This window comes from Python bivittatus, unplaced genomic scaffold (genome assembly GCF_059951505.1).
Source record: "Python bivittatus isolate LINGU-HERP-01145 unplaced genomic scaffold, Pbiv_v1 ctg000670_np1212, whole genome shotgun sequence".
NCBI lineage: Eukaryota > Metazoa > Chordata > Lepidosauria > Squamata > Pythonidae > Python > Python bivittatus.
The window spans coordinates 8,444,500-8,463,928 of record NW_028277094.1 but is presented as its reverse complement, the minus strand read 5'-3'; the positions used below and the strand labels follow the sequence as shown (position 1 = coordinate 8,463,928).

Below are 19,429 nucleotides of genomic sequence, written 5' to 3'. Positions count from 1 at the left end.
GACCTTTAAAGGCCAAACGTAGCCTCCAGGCTGCCCAAATTTTTGCCCCCTCCTTTAAATATTCCTATCTTCTGACAGAAAGACCCTCTTGGTTGGAAGAAGGAAGTCTTTGCATCTAGCTCCGCTTCTGGATTTCCTTTCACACACTACATTGGTGAAACTGAAGCCTCGTTTTGATTTTAGAAAAGCATATCAGCATCTTACAGCTATGAGGTTCATGGATGAACTGGACAGAATATGAAGCTGTATTTCCTTTTCTTTGTTTATACAATACTCTGTGTCCCCACCCCCAGGAAGTAATTTTTTTTTTAAATTTTGAGAGAGAAAAAAGCAAACACTTTCTCCTCTTCCGACCTTTTCTCCATCGGGGTTCTTATAAAATCCCAATACTTTTCTCGCTTATTTCAGTGTTGTTTTTTCCTTCCCAAAGTTTAACCCCCATCCCCAGCTTTTAAGAATCTTTTTGCATAAGGACAATGATTCATCTCTAATTAAATGGACGGCCATTATAATTTTAATCCTTCTGTTTGGCACGCCCTAATTAATATTGTTACATGCGTGCATCCTGCTTTCACATGGTGAGGTGTCTGTGGAGTTCCTGACTTTCCTGGGAAATCAGTTTCCTTCAAAGGAGGTCACTGGGGGCTTACAGGCTTTCTGTGAAATAGGGTTTATTACACACAGATATTGGCTTAGCAGGAGTTCTCTAAGCAAGCTTCTGCCTCCTCCTAGATCCAGACAGACTGACTTCCTACAGAGACCTTATTCATCCTCTCCCTTGTCTAAGAAAGAAACATAATTTCTGCCCATCACCTTTGGTTGTCTTGGGCTCTCTTGAAACGTAGCTCACCACCATCTACACCTTTCCTGGTCTTCAAAGCAATTGCTTTGAATCTGGATTTGGATTTGAATTTGAACATCAGTAGAGTGCAGTCCTAGAAACCTTGAGGGAAGAATGATAGAGTTGTGATCTTCAACTCAAGGGTGAGCTTAGAAAAAGTTTCTGCAGCTGCTGTGTCCTAAATGATGGGGAGATCAGGTGGGAACACATTGTATTTGATAGCTTTCTTGCACATCCTCCTCGTTTTGATTCTTGGATTTTAGATACGTTAGAAGCTGGCTCTTTCTTTGAGGTCAGTTTTGTTTTCCTGTTGTGGTTTACAAGGGCTGCTTGCAATTCTAAAACCTGACAAGGAGGAGGAACACGACCACTTCCAGTTTAAGAAGATATCACTCATCAGCTTCTGAGATTGTCCTATGTAATTTGCTGTAACATTTTAGCCTGGGTTGTATTACTGCAACTGAAATCCTGCGATATTGGGGAAATACACCTGTCGCTTACATTATTAGCTGGAGATGTCAACAACACTCACATCAGTGACCTGGGCCTTGTTTCAAAATTAGAACAGATACCTAGCCAAGCCTTTGGCTATAACTTGATGACCTTAATTGCTCTTTTACGTTCAAGGGAAATAACCCTTTGCATTATGTACTTAAGGAATTAAACAGTGCGCCTTTCCTATGGCCTTGTTCACATGTTACATTAAATTGTAATTTAGCGTTATGAGAAGAAGCCACGGTTTTGGGGGTCGTGCTCCTCACTCCTATGGTAAAGCTGCTGACAGGAAATTGAAAGTTTCTCCTTTCGATTAACCACAGTTTAGTGCAAAGGGGCACAGCTATCAGTGCAAGGATTTGTGTGGGCCTTAAACAACCTTTGCTGTCATTCCAAAATCATCTGCAGAGTTGTCACCAGATTCTAATTTATAATGTGATAGAATTAAATCAATAAATACATATGGACTAATCATATTACCTCTAATTAATCCAGGCTTTGTTAAAAATACATTAAATCAAATTAAAACAGAGTCAGTTTTGTCCAGGCTCTTTGGAGGGTGGTCCCTGGCACACGATCCAAAAATTGAGTGTAGCTCTTGCTTCCAAAAGCTGTGTACCCCAGATTTCCTGGGGTGTCTGATCTCTAGGCTTTGATTAATCTTAATCAGGTGAAAAAGGCCAACTTTCCAAAGTGTGTATTAAGCTATTTTATTTCAGCAAACCATAACTAAGATCTAGCCACTGATTCTTGAGTTTGGTAACATGCCAAACCCACTGGAAAGAAAAGGGGGAGTTACTTTAAATCTCAGCTATCTAAATTAACCTTCAATGTTACATCTGTATTTAGGCTAAGATTGTAATTGTCTGTCCACCCAAAGTAGGCCTTGCTTCCAAAGAAGTATAGTTGGAGTTGGGCTACATAGAAGTTACTGATTTGCTTTGTTTCATATCAGTTCCAAGCTGATAACACATTGATGCAGCGTGAAGCTAAATCAGTTCTGTTTTGTTTTTGAATCTGTTTGTTTAACAGACTCTCTTTGCATCTAAGAATTTGCTTTACCTTTTTCTTAAAGCCAAATAAGGTAAAGAAACAACAGAGGTGGTACAATCAGTTTTCACTACTTATATGTAAAAGGGAATTTTACATGACATGGCTTGAGATGGAAAAAATGTGTTCTGGAAAATCATGTTACTACTTTAAATGAGGAAACGTCATAGGAAATCCAATCTTCAATCTCTAGTGTGAAATCACTGATGTTGACTTGCCTACTATTCACACAGGCTCGGCCCTGGTTATCATAATTTTGTAAATCCATAAAAATACTCTCATGTATTCCAAAGTGCGCATTTGGACATTCTGGGGAGCAAACATCACGTATCTAAAGTGTGTTGCTGATTCAAGAAATAAGCCAGAAACAAGAATATATAAGAAATATATCTTCCAATGGAGATCTTAAATGTACCAATTGACTTAAAACAGATTATATTAAAGCAGATTATCAGATGAATGAACTTTGAGTAGTTTCCATATTGGAATTCTTTAGTTCTGTTGAAGAATTGTGTTCCTGCATTGAATGGAAGTTGAAATATAAATCAATCTTGTATTCTTTAGTGTAAAGTATGAGCCGTTAAGGGTGAAACAGGAAACTGATTTATTCAAAAAGCCATAGTTAAAACCAGCCATGGCTTAGTTGTCATGATTTGTGAATCCAACCAGAATCAAAACCATCGCTTATAGAATACTAAATTAATCAGCAATTCCATTCTCTTGCACAGTGTTTCTCAACCTTAGCAACTTTAAGATGTGTGGACTTCAACTCCCAGAATTCCCTAGGTAGCACTTTTGGGGATGTGCAGACAAGTCATGATTGGAGTATGTCTGTGTTTGGCAGAATGGGATGAAAGCAGCAGGACAGTAGTTCCTTTGGAGGATAGTAGCACTGTAGAGTTTTAGCGAGGTGATTCCAAAGGGTTCATTGTTTAAAAAAAAGTGCCTTAAAATATTCCTCCCTGTATTTTTTAAAGGCAGAGCTAGTGGGGTTGAAGGAGGGACAGTCAAAAGAATACTCTCCTGGTTGTCCAGCAAAAGGCCCACAGAGACATTGTGCAGAACCTAATGTAGGATGTGCCCAACTATATAAAAAAAAACAATAACTGAAAAGTAAGGTCCAAATAGAAATCATCCTCTAACTAAGTAAACTTTTCTGGGAGGATGGAAGAGATTCCCACTTGTTCTAATAGGCTGTTTGCATCATCATCATCATTGTCATCATCATCATCATCATCATCAATTAAATTTATATGCCGCCCAACTCCCAACAACTCTGGGCAGTTGTGATAAAAATAATTGCCCAATAATGCTCCTTGGCATCACTGAGCCCATCAACCTCCCCAGCTTGGTCTAGTCACAGGAGGAAAACCACGTTTGCCGTTCTGCAAAGCCAGAAGCACTAGGTGGTCCATCCACCCTCCAGTTGTCTTCTCTCAGAAATGATTCAGAAACACGATTCAATCTGATGTCTCAAATTGCCCCTCAGATGCAACCTTCACAGAGCTGTATTCCTTTCAGTCACTGGTGCATCTCTGAATGAAGCACAACGCAAATATTTTGTTTATACCTGAACTGGGTCCTTCTTTTGTTGTTTCTCTGCCAAGCCAAGATTAGGAGCCAGGATTTAAGCCTTTCTCCTGAATCCTGATTTATTTGGGAGAGACTAGCCATGAATACTGGTCCTTTGCAGTTAGACTAGATAGTATATACCTATATATGTATTTTCTCCTTTCTCCTTTTGTCTTCTCGGTCTCTATGCTATTTTTTTCCAGGAATATAAGAGGACACTGCAATTTCATCCTAGTTATTCCTTCACTTTAATGGATGTGTTCAGACAGTGCTGAGTCATTGTTTTCCTATTTGGAAACCTTACCAAGAACTTTTAATTCCAAGAAGAACAGGAAGTTACAAATATCCTGAACAATGAATAAGATGAAAGGGGTGGATAGCTAAATACTTTTCAGGTTGCACAGCTATCCCGCCTTCTCATTATTCAAACACAGTCTTTTTTTTCTTCTTCTTCTTGCTGCTTAAAGCTTTCCTTCTTTTCAACAGTACAGCCAATTCTGAAACTATTCCTGCATTAATCTCTATACCACGTTTTGCAGAAATGTTTTAGCAACAGGATCTTTTTCCTATATGACAGAAATTTGGCTTTGGCAAGCCAAGGAGATCAGATTTTTGTCTATATTTTAAGGGAGATTTTAACATTAATTAATGACAAAAATGTCATTACCCAATAGAGAAGATGAGTTTTGTCATTAACAAAACTGTGAGGCATTATCAAAATAAAGCATACAGATAGTCCCCAGTTTAAGAATGAGTTCCATTCCCAAGGTCTATCCTTAAATCGAATTTGTAGGTATTATTGTATAATACTGTATAAGTAGTATTGTGTAATAAACTCGAACCATTGTATATTTAACTCAAATCATTGTGTATTTAACTTGAATTTTGCTACAGTAGGCTCCGTTCATAACTATGGGTCATCCATAAACCGGGTGTTCATAACCCGAGGACTCCCTGTACTTTTTTTTTAAGTCACTTTTGCAGAGTGCATTTCTATTTGTACCCTAAGTAAATTCTATTTATTGCCTCCATTTGTACAACTGTACAAATTAAACTGTACCATTTAAACTCCTTGGGCCCCTTCGTCATTGAAGAAATGCAATAAGAGGACTTTGTCACTCCAGTCATGAAGATTTGGGAAGTTGGTGGAGACCAAGGGACATGCTGGCGCCTGCTGGTACTGCCATGCGGACCCCTCCTTTAACAACTTAGAAGGTCATTTTGCTTGTAATGCTTGCTTGCTATGAAAAACAAACTGAGAAACTTAGAAAAGAAGAGAACATATTGTGGATGTTCTTTTCATTATGTCAAACATCTCCAGCTTGTCCTTATGAGTGGTATAATTTTAAGACCATTACCTATTTCTCAATATGTACTCAAGTCTACTTTCCCAAATATTTGTCCCCAAATGCATAAATATTTGCTCAGAAGTGTGCCCAATTTAGTATTATAATCCCTACTAAAATGGTTAGCAAGAAGCTCATCCCAATTCTAGGCCATTTTACTTAGAAGGAAAATTCTCCTGTGCATTTAATCCTGTCTTAAGTATGTTCAGGACCGTCCCCTCTGCTCACTTAGCAGGAGAAAACCTCTTTGAGTAAAACAGGACTTGCTGTTGAGTCAAGAAATTCAGGCAGGCCTCAGGGCAGAAGTAAATATGATATGTATTATGAGGAAGCAGATGTCTTTCTATTTACTATGCAGATATGCTGGCCTGTTCTTATGTGTAATCAGGGCAATTATGCAATGTTTATTGTAGTTGTTTGTCCCCAACGTTTGCCACTGTTTGAAGATAATTTCTTGATAATAGCAACCTTTGCGTGATAATAATCTCAGGCTTCACACAAAAGTGTATGTGGCATCTCTTAATGGATTAGCTCATGCGAGAGTAAGGGAGTGGGGAACCAACCCAGTCTGATCTCCTCCTGTTCTGAACACAACTGGATTTGCAGAAATCAGATCAAAATTCTGTGGAGATGAAGCATCGTTCTCCTGTTGATTTCATGGCAGCTCTGCTTCGTGTGTTGGGCTGTGTTTTGCTTGGTTTTAATTTCCCATGAGTGTGAATAGAACAGCATCCTTGACTTAATCAACTAATTTTTGCAGCTTTCAAAAACAAGCATAAAAGCTCCGGGCCAAAGAGAGCTGTATTCCACCATCGCTTGTTGGGTTGTGCATCGTAAATATGGTTCTTGCTCTTATTTTTCCAAATTCTGTGCGATGGTTGTAATATTCTGTGTTGTTTTGGGGTAAGGTGCTTCTGCTTGTCATCAGGAAGGCACAAAGTGCTAGGGAGGGCACTGAAACTGTATTTTTCTGATCACTACTAAACCTTTGCCCATACCATTTCAAGGCTCTCTGCTCATAAATATAGAAACTTGATGCTTTGCGCATACAAAAATTCTGAAGAAGTCATGTTTGGATTCATGGTGTTTTAGGCAAAGCCCTGAGTGTAGTTGTGTTAACTGCATGGTCTTTGCTTTATTACATATGTGGACATCCAACATGCCTGTCAAGCTGTATAACTCTCAAGCTTTGGTAGCAGATGACTCACTTCCCTAATTTTTATTACCTAAATGCAAAGGCTATGGTACAACACTTCCTCAAATTGAGTCAGTGCTTTGGTGTATCTATTTTGAGCACTCTGATTGGATCATCATCTGGTCCAACCCTCTGCAACCTGCAGGAAAACCACTTCAACCATCCTTAAGAGGTGGCTCTCTAATTTCTTCTGAAACACCTTCAGAGATGGAGAACACACAATCTCTGTAGGTCAAGGCTGCCACTATTGTACAAATCTTAACTATCTGGAATTTTTTCCTTGCATTTAATCAAAGACTAGAAAGCTGCAACTTATTATTTCTGATCCTTGGTGTTGTGGCAGTGAACTCTATAGTTCTGTGGTTCCTGGCCATCTTCTCCACGGCACCCCTTTATGTATCTGAACATTGATATCATGTCTTCCTTCCATTGTCTTCTTCAGACCAAACATCTCAAGTTCCTTCACCTGTCCTCATGAGGATTTATAATAACCTCATTTGGGGGTATTTTTACCTACTAAAGAATATATTCTCTAGACAACATAGCCTTAAGCTTTAAAATCATAGCATTTTTTTCCTTTTCTCTTAGAGCTCCACCCATAATTGGCTATTTACCTTTCGAGGTTCTTGGGACGTCAGGTTATGACTACTACCACGCTGATGACTTAGAGCTTCTTGCTAGGTGCCATGAACACCGTAAGTGTTTTTGTTTCTTGTTCACAAGAGTTGTCTGGGGTATGCTAACACATAATAGTAAGTGAGGGTTTATCTTAACCATGATTTTGTGGTACAAACTAGAGTCTCCTTGCAGATGAGTAAATAATAATTTGTGTAGCCAGTGCCCAATTTGTTTTCTCCGTTTCTTCTGTCACTATTCTCCCCCCCCCAAACAAGTGGAAAGGAAAAAGAAACAAGAGTAAGCCATGATTCTCTTTGACTTGGACTTAGTTGCTCATGAAGTCAAAGCCTAGATGTAATTGATATACATGGTAATATTCCTGTAGAAGACTTCTGCTGTAAGGTAGAAGAAACAAAAATTACAGCTCCTTGCTATAAACTAGCCCTAATTCTTAACAGTATCTGGTCTGTATAACCTACCAAAGAACATGCTAGATGTTCCCAGATGAAGATTAACCAGATTAAGAAGTATCTAAATCACTGCCAATATCTTTTTTTTTTTAAATTTCTCTCCTAACTGTCTTTATCCCATCTTCCTGTCCAATACACAGTGATCAGGCTGCCCTCTTGATCATCTGCTCCTGGAGTCACTGTCCTTAGTGGCATTTCTCCCGTGCCTCTAACGGCCCTTGAATACCCAACCACAGAACAGGTCAAAGCCAGGAAGAAGAACACAAACCAGTGGGCCAAGCAGGGGTTAACAGAGGGATTGTTGTCGTTGTTGTTGTTAATGCACAGTGATGCAGTTTGGGAAAGGCAAGTCCTGCTACTACAGATTCTTGACCAAAGGCCAGCAGTGGATATGGCTACAGACCCATTACTACATCACCTACCATCAGTGGAACTCCAAACCCGAGTTCATTGTGTGCAGTCACACGGTTGTTAGGTAAGAACGCAAACTATTTGTCTGCCCCTTCAAAGCATGCGCTCAGATGTGTGTATTAGCTTGCTGGAGTGCTCAGTTGTATAAAACGATTATAGTCAGGATTGGGCGGTGGGGGAAGGAAAACAGCACTGCATTTTTCCATTGGGGGCAACTGAGGCAGAAGGCTGCAAGCAGTGTTAACTGCCTGTATTGCCATATTCCTTTTTTTAAATACTCTCCCTAGGGATTTCTGGGAAAAGCAAAGAGAATTGGAAGCTATGTCCCATTACTGACATTTTAAACCAGGATTGGGTGAGCTTGGTGCAGCCCACCCCCCATTCATTTTTAGGATGCTCAGAAGCTCCTTGGGAATGTGCTACTGGTAGCAAAGTAGAAATGCTTTCCTATTTTCCTTTATTTTTCTCCCAAATTAAAGTCTCAAATAAGTTCATTATACCTTTGGAAGACTGTTTTATCTCTTTATCCTGGAAACTACGGTTAGGGTTAGGGAGCTCATCACTCCTAACCCTTAAATATGCTGTTCCCTGCACCCCCCAAAAAGTATAGTTCTTAAATTGTGCTTAAGAACATGATATAAGTTGCCTGTTAGCTGCCCAGAGTCATGTATTTGACGTGGGCGGCTATATAAATTTAAATAAATAAATAAATAAACAGTCTTTTCTTGAGAAGGTATTTAGGCCCCTGCTTTTTATTCTTTTAGTTTGTGGTCCTCTCAATAAAATTTTTGGTGGTCTGTCTGTCTGTCTGTCTGTCTTTTCCTAAGAAAGATAAGTAGATGATAGATAGATATAGATAGATAAATAGATAGATGATAGATACATACATAGATACTTTCAGAGGATCTAAATCATATATTTTCTAGCTTTTCATAATTCTTCCAGATTTTTATTTTTACTCTGATGTATGCTCTGTGCTTTTAATGACTGTACCCCACCCCCCTTAACTGGTCTATGACCATCATAAAGATTTGATTGATTGGTGCCTTATTTTGCATCGATTGCTCTTTCATCCTTACCATCTCTTTCTAGCTATGCTGAGGTTCGAGCTGAAAGGAGAAGGGACCTTGGCCTTGAAGAATCATCTATTGAACTGGTGTCTTCATCCTTGAAGGTATTGTCTTCCGGGAAAATCCAGTAAGAGGTTTTTAGCTATTCAAAGTGTTTGTGGAAACGGGAAACCAATGTTTTAGAGGAAGAGGGGAAGACGAGATTTTCTTTCTGGTTTCTTTGTAGCAGTTTAAACTTCACATCTATCAGCGTTGAGGCTTCTGAAATGCACAGAAGAGACGTTTCTTATCATGCCTACCTCTGTCAGCTTCTTTTCTGATGCAGTGGAACAGGTGGTTGCCCTGGATTTGTCCTGCCAGATCTGTTTTTATCACCTTGCAGAGTTACAATACCAATCATCCACAGCCAGCATTGTCAATGGGAATTGCAATCAACCAGCACTTGAGGTCTCCTGGTTGGAAAAAGTGACCTTATATTGGATGAGCAAAGGTCTGCTTAGCACTTTACAATGACGACAGACCTCCAGATGTTGGATGACTTAGTGGGAAGGATGCAGGAAATGAGCAATGTCTTTCTCTTTAGCATCCTTCAGATGCCAAGTTCTAGAGTTTGAGCCAAGACAAGAGCCTCAGCATTCTACAGCTTGCCACTTTCCAGATGTGCTGGGCTGTTGAACTCTCCTACCTACGAAGCATTTTTCCTGTTGCTGAGTTGCAGGTCCATCGCTTTGGGGCTGATTCACCAACTGCCATGAAGCAAAGACGGAAAATAAAGGAACGTTTTATTGATCCCCCCCGAAACAGGGCTAGGCTCTGAACGCAGCAGATCGGGTCCATAATCACATTTTCCATCCTCTTTTAAAATAATCAATTTGGCATTGTTGTGCCTGCTCAATTAACTGGGTCAACTTAGTTAATGCCAGCGTGGTAATAACAAGAGGCTGACGTCACTCAAAGGGCGCTTTTTTGAATTGATCTGTAAACCTTGAGTGTGAAATCCAAGCGTACTATTTCCCCTGCTCTTGTGGAGGAAGTTTAAAGGAAGCCATTGCATGATAGGCAAGTTTTCTGAAGCAAGGATTTTTTTGCAACTCATTGAAGCCTTGGTAGTTCATTGCAGGTTGGATTATTTCTGGCAACCAGAAGGTTCCAGAAAGTTTGTTTGTTTATGTTTATTTATTTATGAGGTCTGTAGGGCACCCCAGTCTGTTACCACTTTGGATATAAATGCCATTTTTAGATCATCGCCCACAGTGCTTTGGTCAATGAAGTTGATTCATCTATTCAGTTGCAGATGAGTGTGAGTCAACTGTTGAGTATTGCTCGTGTGTATAATCCTAGAAGAATCCAAAGGGGGTCTCTTTTGGGGAAACCAAAAGTATCCACCAGTACATGCACAATGGGAGGAACTGTGTTGAATATTGTTTATTCTCTCTTACCTTCCACACATTTTCCTTAAATTTTATTTATTTATTTGTTTATGTTTCCAATTTGGTCACTGCCCATCTCACTAGAAAGTGACTCTGGGCGGTTTACAGTAAAAACGAAAAATCTTAATTAAAATAGAATATAAATACAATAAAAACCATATTCCTACATAAATAATAATATCTTCCAAGGTGCTGCTGGTAGAAAGGATATTAATAAACAGGAGCATCTTTAAGGTGCTAGCCACCCCCAGGTAAATATGTTCTTCTGTGTAGTTATCATTTAATATTTTGGATTTTGGAGGAATGGCATTTTTTCTTCCTTAGGATGGTACAAACTGAGAAGAGCTTGCCAGACAGATGTGAGTGGATTTGTTTCTGTGTCTGCTCTTAACTAGAAAGTAGCTTCCATGTCAGTATGACCCCCATTGTCATTTAGCTGTTACATTTGTTAAGAGGAAAATAGAGCTCTTAAACTGACCTATTTCTCTTTCTCCTCCACTTCTCCCCCTCTGTGTGGTGGCTATGGGGACCCATCTCTCATTTGGTCAGATTTATTTATGTACTCTGTGTTTATTATTGAAAAACTGTGGGCTATGAGGTGTCAAGAGAAATTGAGCAGAGAAGGCCAAATTATAAAAATATGCTTCTATTTCGGTGTATGAATCCATTGCCTGTCTGCAGAGGTGATGGGTGAACCAGATACGTTATGTATTTTTGTTACTTGGAGGCTGACAAATGCCTCCCCTTGCCTCTTCATCTGTCTTTTGTAATAATGGAGCAACTGTACGGCATCTTTCTATTTCAGTTCTGGTCACTAAAGTTCTGATCTTGCAAATCAAATGGGGAAACCACTGTTTGGCTGGGAGTGTTGTTGTTCTTTACCTGTGGGATTACCCATCACTTTCATAACATGCACCAGTCCTTCTCCACCTGGGTCTAGATTCACGGGCCATGCTGGCTGCTGGATTTTGTGGGAATTGTGGTCAAACACAGCTGAAGGTTGCAAGGTTTGGGAAGGAAGATCCAGGTAGATCCTAGTGGAATCATCAAAGAAAAGACTACAGATGGTTTAGTTGAGAGGAAAATAATTTATCACCAGCAGAAAAGCCAAATTTGATCCACAGAAAGCTCTGCAAGGTGGCTTAAATTGGAAAACCATCATACAGGATTCCGAGGACCTCTGTCCCTTGGAAGTCACCCCTTGGAAGAAAAATGCTTCTACTGCTGCTGTGGGTTTATTTTTTGAACGTTCCAGTCAGTTTTCTTTTCCTAAGAATATGACGTCAACTTTGTTCCTTTCCAGAGTCAAGGGAGTTACCTCAATGCCCGTCAATGCGTGACCACCAACCAAGAAATCAGTCGTGAAGGGGTATCTGTGTCTTCTCACAGCTCCCGCCGATCTTCTCACACAGCGCTCTCCGACTCTGCATGTAGGGGTCACATCCGACTTGCAGCTGTTGTGCAACCAAGGAAGAGTTTAATGTAGTTGATGAACATTCAGGAATAGTGTCAGAGATCTTTGGCTCTCTGGCTTTCTAATCTCCATCCCTTGATAATCTTACAACAAGAAACCTTCCCAATTTGTTATTCTGTAGATGTCCTATTCCAGTAGGATACTGGGCAAGGAACTCATTGGTTGAATCCAGACGTGCTAGATTGTTGCACCCCCCCTTTCCTCGTATAGCAAAAAAACATAATCTTACAATCATGTGCAGTTTTCTTTTTCACTGAACACCTTATGAGAGGCAGTACAGCTGAGCCATCCATTCTCCGTGTACAGCAGTGTTGTCCAAAACTGGGCCACTTTAAGATGAGTGGACTCATGCTGGCTGGGGAATTCTGGGAGTTGAAGTCCACTCATCTTAAAGTGACAAAGTTTGGACAACACTGGTGTACAGCATCCCCCTTGTTATAGAAGAGGATACCTGGGCTACATTTTAGCCCGGGGAACATGCTAGCCCTGATTTTGGGAATGACAGACACTCATGATACACTCAGAGTATCTCAGGGACAAGGCACTCTTTTGTCCTGCTTCGCTCAAAAGCGAGTGGGTGGTTGTATTCAGCGGGCACCTGGAAATAGCCATGTTACTGCATCTCTTTCTTTGCCTCTTCCCAAATGTTTCTCTTCTGCAGCTACATCATCCATGAGGCACACCGATGCCAGCACTCCTACCCGGCAAGCCTTATCACTGGGACAGCCAGACAAGGTCACCTTACGGCTTGCCTCCAGCAGCAGCACCCAGGTAAGGAATGGCCTCCTTCCTGAGAAAATTCTTTGTGTAGGAACGGTGATTCACCCAAGTAGGTGAGAGGAGAAAGGACCTCTTAATCAGATGAGCAGGAAGGTTAGATGCTTTAAACTCTAATAAAACGTTGCTGGGTTATCTTCCCATGAACATGTCCAAGAAAGCCGTTATCTGCAGAGCAAGCTGTGACTCATTGTCAGCTGCCTAGTGAAAGTGACGCGGCCTGCTTCTCTCTAAAACAAGCAGTTGAGCAGTTGAGAGCCAAGCCTTTCAGTTCACCCCAAGCACCGTTGATTAAAAGCAAAGGGCAGAGCCCACTGAAAACGCATCTCAGCCGGCCTGCTCGGAGGACTTCAGTGTGATTCAATGGTATGGTCAGCTAACCTTTCAGAGTCTTATGGGGGGTTTAAGGGAAGTCCATCATAGGTCCAGGTTTGGAGAAAAAGGTACCGTCAGGCCAGGAAGACATTTATCTGTCAGGTTGATGTTCTAACTCTGGGCTGAGGGTTCCACTGTGCAGTGGCGAGTAACGAGAGAATTCTTGGCCCCATTCTCTTTGGGATGATCAAGCTGTAGGTTGTGATGCTACGTTTGCAAAACTAGCATCCCAAAGAGATTGTGGATTAGGGTGAGAGCTTTATTCTCTAGCATGCAACTTCCAAGGTGCTGATTTGATATATATAGAGAGATGAATGTATAGCTATATTACAGCATCCTCTGCTTGCATCTGAAGCAGCACAACTTCACCACTTAATAAAAAAATTAGTCTTGAGTAACAAACACCTCTCCATAAGTATTCTCCCTGCTTTGGGATTGTCTTGAACAACGAAGACCTGGAGAATAAAACATGAATTAAAATGAACCCTGCAGAAAGAAGCTGTCAAATTCATTCCTGCACTGGATGGATTATGATGTCCTTTCTTCCTGTTTTCCTTTTTCTTTTTAATAGGGCATTATAACTCCCCCCGAACATCTTGTACAGCATCACATGACGCAGCCCGCTGTTCCTGCACAACAAGCAGTCATGGTACATTATCCGTAATGCAAACCAATGTTACATAGGCCTTGTAACCAAGGAATACAAAGATCCTACCTGACCTCTAAACTGAATAATGATTAATTGTACTTGACATGGGATAGGCAAGTTTGGAGCCAAGTTTCTTGCTCCTATTTAAGACCTTTAACTGTTAGCATCTGAGACATGGGAAATGCGACATCATGTGCGGTGGGAAACTGGATCTTGAATCAGAAGCGAGGGAAAGAAGTCACAATGTCATCGTTTTCAATGGGAGAGTGTTAGGTTAGACCAGTGTGTCTCAGCCTTAGCAACTTTAAGAGATGTGGACTTCATCTCCCAGAATTCACACCCTGGCTGGGGAATTCTGGGAGTTGAAGTCCACATCTCTTAAAGTTGCCAAGGTTGAGAAACCCTGGGTTAGACCTTTCCAGTAAAGCCAAGAAGAAGTCTTGTGGCATTGTAAAGACAAACCAGTCTACTTCAGTTGGATCTCAGTCCGTTTCATCAGATACTAGGTGTGTGGGAAAAGACCATTTGGCTCGGCAATTGTTGGAAAGAAAGGAAAAAGGGGGCAGGGAGGAATTAAAGGCAAAACGAGAAGCCGTGATAATAAACAAGGCGATAATGAGGAGTGATATTAATATTTGTGCGTGGAATAGTTAGCGCACGTACGTGGGGTGGTAATAGCCATTGTTTTTACAAAAAGTGGTGTGAGTTGGTCTTGTGCTTGCAGCCAGTGTACCATTTCCCAACACAAATGGGGATGATGCATCAGCTGAAGGAACAGCTGGAAGAGCGGACACGCATATTGCAAGCTGACATTAAGACCCAGCAAGAGGAGCTGCACGTAATCAAGGAGCAGCTACAGCTTGTGCAGGACTCCAATTTGCAGGTACCTTGGTTAGGCTGCTTTTGCAGGGGGCGGCCCCTAGTTGACCTTGATCAACTTCAGAAGCTCAAGCAGGGTCTGCCCTGCTGATGACTTGGGTGGGCAATCACTTGGGAATTGCAAGGCTGCTGGCTAAAGTGAGAAGTCAAAGAAAAAAAAAAAGCTGAGACATTCAAAGAAGGCAAAGGCAAATTACTACCAAGAAAACTTCATGAGTGCGTCCTTGGGTATTGAGCTTGATTCTAAGATGTCTTTACCTTTCCTGTTAGGTTAAAGTAGTTTCTTCAAATTGCAAGTGGTGTTAAGAAGATGGAAGATGTCGCCTTCCTCTTTATATTTTGGCAAATACGTACTGGGATAGAGAATCCAGACCAAGAGTCTGTGTGTCTATGGAGAGGGAGGTGTTAACCCATTTTTTTCCAATTTTCATGTACCAGGCTTAGCAAAGAGAAGGACGTTTCTTAAAACAATGAGTCTGTTTTCTGCCTAAAATTTCTGGCCATTTTTTTTTTAAATAACAGTGTATAGATTTTGCCGGGAAATGTTCTGTAAAGGTTCAGTTTTAATTTTGGAACATTTAATCTTTTATTACCAACAGCTGGCTGACATCTAGTGGATATTCTGGTCATTGTTCCAAGTGGTTATGGAGATTCTGAATTGCCTGTTCTTTCCATTCTTAGAGGCTAGGGGAATTTCCTTGCACCGAACTCGCAGAAGCCTCTTGCGTTTGCGTTCTTTAAATTCCCAGGCAACCTCTTTTCTCTCAAGGAAAGGTTTCGATGCATTCCCAAGACACAGGTGCTCGTCAGAAACGGGCAAATCTGTCCTTTGTCTTGTTGTCCCAGGTGGAACTTGGTACCAGACCTCTTTCACGCAAATCCACGCAAAAATCTACCGGCACCAAAACCGATACGCACGGTGCCTATTTCTCCCAATGTGTGCATTCTTCCATGCCTTTCCTGATAAGGACACTCTTTGCAAGTTGCTTTTCCTTAGTGGAATATATGTTTGCCTACACCAGTGTTGTCCAAACTTGGCCACTTTAAGATGAGTGGACTTCAACTCCCAGAATTCTGGGAGTTGAAGTCCACTCATCTTAAAGTGGCCAAGTTTGGACAACACTGGCCTACACATTTCCTCACTATGCACCTTTTGCAGAACGTTGAACAGCATGAAGGTTGATGGGTTAACTCAGTTCTAGTTTGCATAGTGAAGTTCATGTCAAAATGTCTCCTCTGCTTCTGAAGCTTCCTTGTGACCGCCTCCCTTTCCACTGTTCTCTCTTCTCTAACAGATGCTCGTGCAGCAGTCGATGCCAGTGGTCTTCAGCAGTGTGCAGCCCCAGCAGAGCCCAAGAAGGCAACAGACAGGAGCACCCTTAGGGAGCAGGCCAGCTGCTTCCAAGAAATCCCAACAGCAACAAAGCATCATGGGATCAAAGCAGTTCAGTGGCGCTCCCTTGGTCTCCCAGCCATCCTTCCTCAGGGAACCTTGTGTCACATCAACCCAGGTAATGTAATTCCTTTTTTACATTATTATGATTAGTGTAGTCCTGAATGCTTCCCCCCCCCCCACCCCAAGTCGTGCAATCTGTAATCACAGGATTAATTTCTCCTATACAAACCCACATGGACAGTCAAATCAAATCGTGATTACAATCAAAGATCAGAAATTATTCGAAACCCAGGTAAGGTATCGTTCTGATCGTTTCCCACTGATGAGAGAGAACTTGCTAAGACGAAACTTTAAAAGATGAATTAGAAAATGAGATTAAAATTAGTCGGTGAAGTCAGCCGGTGTCATGTTTTCACTGTGGACACTTGGACGTTTTAGTTCTGCTTCCATGGCCCGGCTTGCTATTCCTTCGTTGCGAATCACAGAAGATTACAGGGTGTTATGGATGGTGGGACTGTAGATCTGGAATTGCCTCCTTGTGGGGCAATTCAGCCCGTTGCCTTGTTCTTTGTCTTTGAGAATGCATATATACACAGGGAAGATCTGTTTATTTAAGTGATGTAGATGTAACTGTCTGTCTGTCTGTCTATCATGTATCATTATGTCTGTCTGTCTTTATTACAGTCTTAGAATAGCATACGTGCCACTATAGGTATAAACATCATTAGATTTCTAAATCCTAAATTTCTGCTGCTTCCTTGCAATCTGTTTGGTTTGCTGCATGCTAATCTGACTTTCAGTTCACATCAACAACTCAACATCAGCAATGAGTTGAAGGAGACTTTGGGGCTGCCAGTCCAGCCCTTTGCTCCCCGTAGGAATCAAAATGAAAGCCTCTCTGACAGGTGGCTGTCCAGGTTCTGCTTGAAAATAACCAACTGAATGGAAGCCCCTCAGCTCCCTTGGTTGTCGGTTCTACTGCAGAACTCCTCTTGTGGTGAAGGAGCGTTTGCCTAACGTTCAGCTAGAATTGGACTTCCTGTGACTTCAGAAGTTTATTGGATTGTATCTGCGGGTTCTGAACCAATTTTTTCCTGCAGCCTGCAAGGCTCCTGTTCAGGGTTTCAGGCATTTTTGTTTTTATTTCAGGGGCCGCCCCAGCAGCGAAAGCAAGTTGTGAGAGGAAACCAGATCCAGCCGGTGTGCATGCCTCTACAGATGAGCATTTCGCTACCCGTCTATAACAACCCCATGGTTTTTTCTCAAACACACCCTATCACTGTGCCCCCTCCCATGCCACCTGAACTGGGTGAGAGGCCGCAGCCGCCTGATTACAGCCAAGATCAAAGTTTAAGGTACGGATGCAGAGAGATCCTGAGAAATGAGGAAGAGCTCTAGTTGGTGGCAAAACGTCTTCAGTTCAGTCTCCCAGAAATGAAGATCGTAATGCTCAAAGCGGTGCCTTCTCTGATCTTTTGGACCTCAGTTAGGCACTGTGGTCCAGGGCAAAATGGGAGCTGCTTGCATGAAATTGCTCCAGCACCAGCAGTCTATTTTTCTCACCGTTGTGTGTTGGGTTTGCTGTTTTTCTTCCACAGGATGTTGTTAGATCAACCTGTGCAGCCATTGATGTCCAGTGGGAACGGGAACAATCAGACTCCCCAAAGCAACGCTGGTAGGCCACAGACCAAGTAAGCCACCATCTGACCATCATTACTCTACTGAGTGAATTCTGTAGACTTTCCTTGAATGTAACAGAAGACTTGTGCATTGTAAAACCAGACCTGGACATTGTAGGGTTTTCCAGACTCAAAGGTAGATGACTGATCATGAATTCTGACCTAGCTGACTTGCTGTTTTCTTGGAGAGTAGTTTTGCCCTCCCAGGAAATGCTGTAACAATAAGAAGTTAATGATGTCCTTGGTGGAACATCTCATATGCTTGTTCTAAGGGGTCATGAGATGGTTGCATCACAGCTGTGGCTAGCTTATCTGGAATGACCATTTTTAGCCTTCTGACATCCAGGATCTCCTTTTAACACAAATTTAGAAGCAAAGAAGAAGAAAATGCCTATTTTCTCCTTATATTATTTTATAAATGTTATATTATTTAAATAAGCTGGCAAGGGAAACAGAACACTAGTCCAATTGCATTGAAGGGAAGTGTTTGCCTCTCTAGAGGCTAAAAAAGCTGCAGTAGCTTTTGTAAAATGTAAAGCCAGGACTATATCAGACCATAAAAGATGAAAAATAGCAAAAAAAATAGCATTAGTATCATAGATATCTGATATGAAACACATTTATATAGCTTTTGTTTTATGCTTATCTAAACACTAAGGAACCTTAGTGCCTTCACTTCTGTTGGCTAACCCTTTTATCTCTCCACCTTTTTATGTTCTTGAACAAGAAACTAAGTAATAGAATAACTGTTCAGCATTGCACTAAGCCCGTGTTTCCCAATCTCGGCAACTTTAAGATGGGGGGACGTCAACTCTCAGAATTCCCCAGCCAGCATTCTGGGAGCTGAAGTCCCCCCATCTTAAAGTTGCCGAGGTTGAGAAACACTGAACTAAGCTGTAATCGTTTAAGGAGTTTTAGTTTAGCACAGTGTGTGAGCACAGGCTTTAAAAAAGTTGAAGATGCTAATGGTTTGATGAGGCCCAACTTACTCACAGGATCATAGAAAGTAAAGGTTGGAGGGACCTTAGAGATTATTATATCAAACCTTCTGCTCGGTTCAGGAATTCACAACTGCACCAAGTTAGAATGTGATAATTTGTGCATCCTCCAACCCCTTGGACGTCCAAAAACAGCATCCGATTTAAGAATGCAATCATTCTTAAACTCTGCTCCCCCCTCACCTTCCCCACCACTTTGAATATTTTTAAATTAAAAGCTCTTTCTAAAAAAACCCAGTACCTTAAATTAGAAAAAATCTTTCAGTGTTGATTGAAGATGTCTAGATTGATTCAGCCCAACTTCCTTTCTTGCTCATAAGAAAGAATGCCATAGATCTAAGGAACTGGCCTGTTTTATTACCTGTTTGATCATCTTCCGTTCAAAAGCACATTTCTCAGCCTATCCACAGTCCAGCTACCTCGCTTTGAAGTGGGATGAAATCCTTGATTTCTGATTCTTTAAAAAGCTTTACATTTTTTTCCCTTGGAAGATTTGCTCAAGAACAGCAGAGTCTGCCTTCTGCGATACAGATGCAACCCGTCACGTGCGCGGCCATCCGGGCCCCTGTCCCATCTCCTGTATTCACCCCCTCCGGGATGATTCCACACCCCAGTGTGACTGTCCAGCAAAGCCATCCTGCTAGTGCCCTCCATCAGTGGCAACCTCAGCCAGTTCAACAGCATCACCTTTATGTTCAGGTAAT

At 41.4% G+C, this 19,429-nt stretch overlaps 1 protein-coding gene across 2 annotated transcripts in view; it reads left to right on the top strand.

Moving 5' to 3' along the window:
• Positions 1-19,429, top strand: part of LOC103047959 (neuronal PAS domain-containing protein 2-like) — an 89,674-nt gene that overhangs the window by 64,010 nt on the left and 6,235 nt on the right. For both annotated transcript variants that reach the window (XM_088151691.1, XM_088151692.1), the window contains exons 11-21: positions 7,088-7,194; positions 7,915-8,062; positions 9,091-9,172; positions 11,802-11,928; positions 12,634-12,743; positions 13,696-13,773; positions 14,498-14,656; positions 15,948-16,163; positions 17,198-17,403; positions 17,647-17,739; positions 19,217-19,424. In XM_088151691.1, coding sequence (XP_088007817.1) covers positions 7,088-7,194; positions 7,915-8,062; positions 9,091-9,172; positions 11,802-11,928; positions 12,634-12,743; positions 13,696-13,773; positions 14,498-14,656; positions 15,948-16,163; positions 17,198-17,403; positions 17,647-17,739; positions 19,217-19,424 — 1,534 coding nt within the window. The remainder of the gene's footprint in view (positions 1-7,087; positions 7,195-7,914; positions 8,063-9,090; positions 9,173-11,801; positions 11,929-12,633; positions 12,744-13,695; positions 13,774-14,497; positions 14,657-15,947; positions 16,164-17,197; positions 17,404-17,646; positions 17,740-19,216; positions 19,425-19,429) is intronic.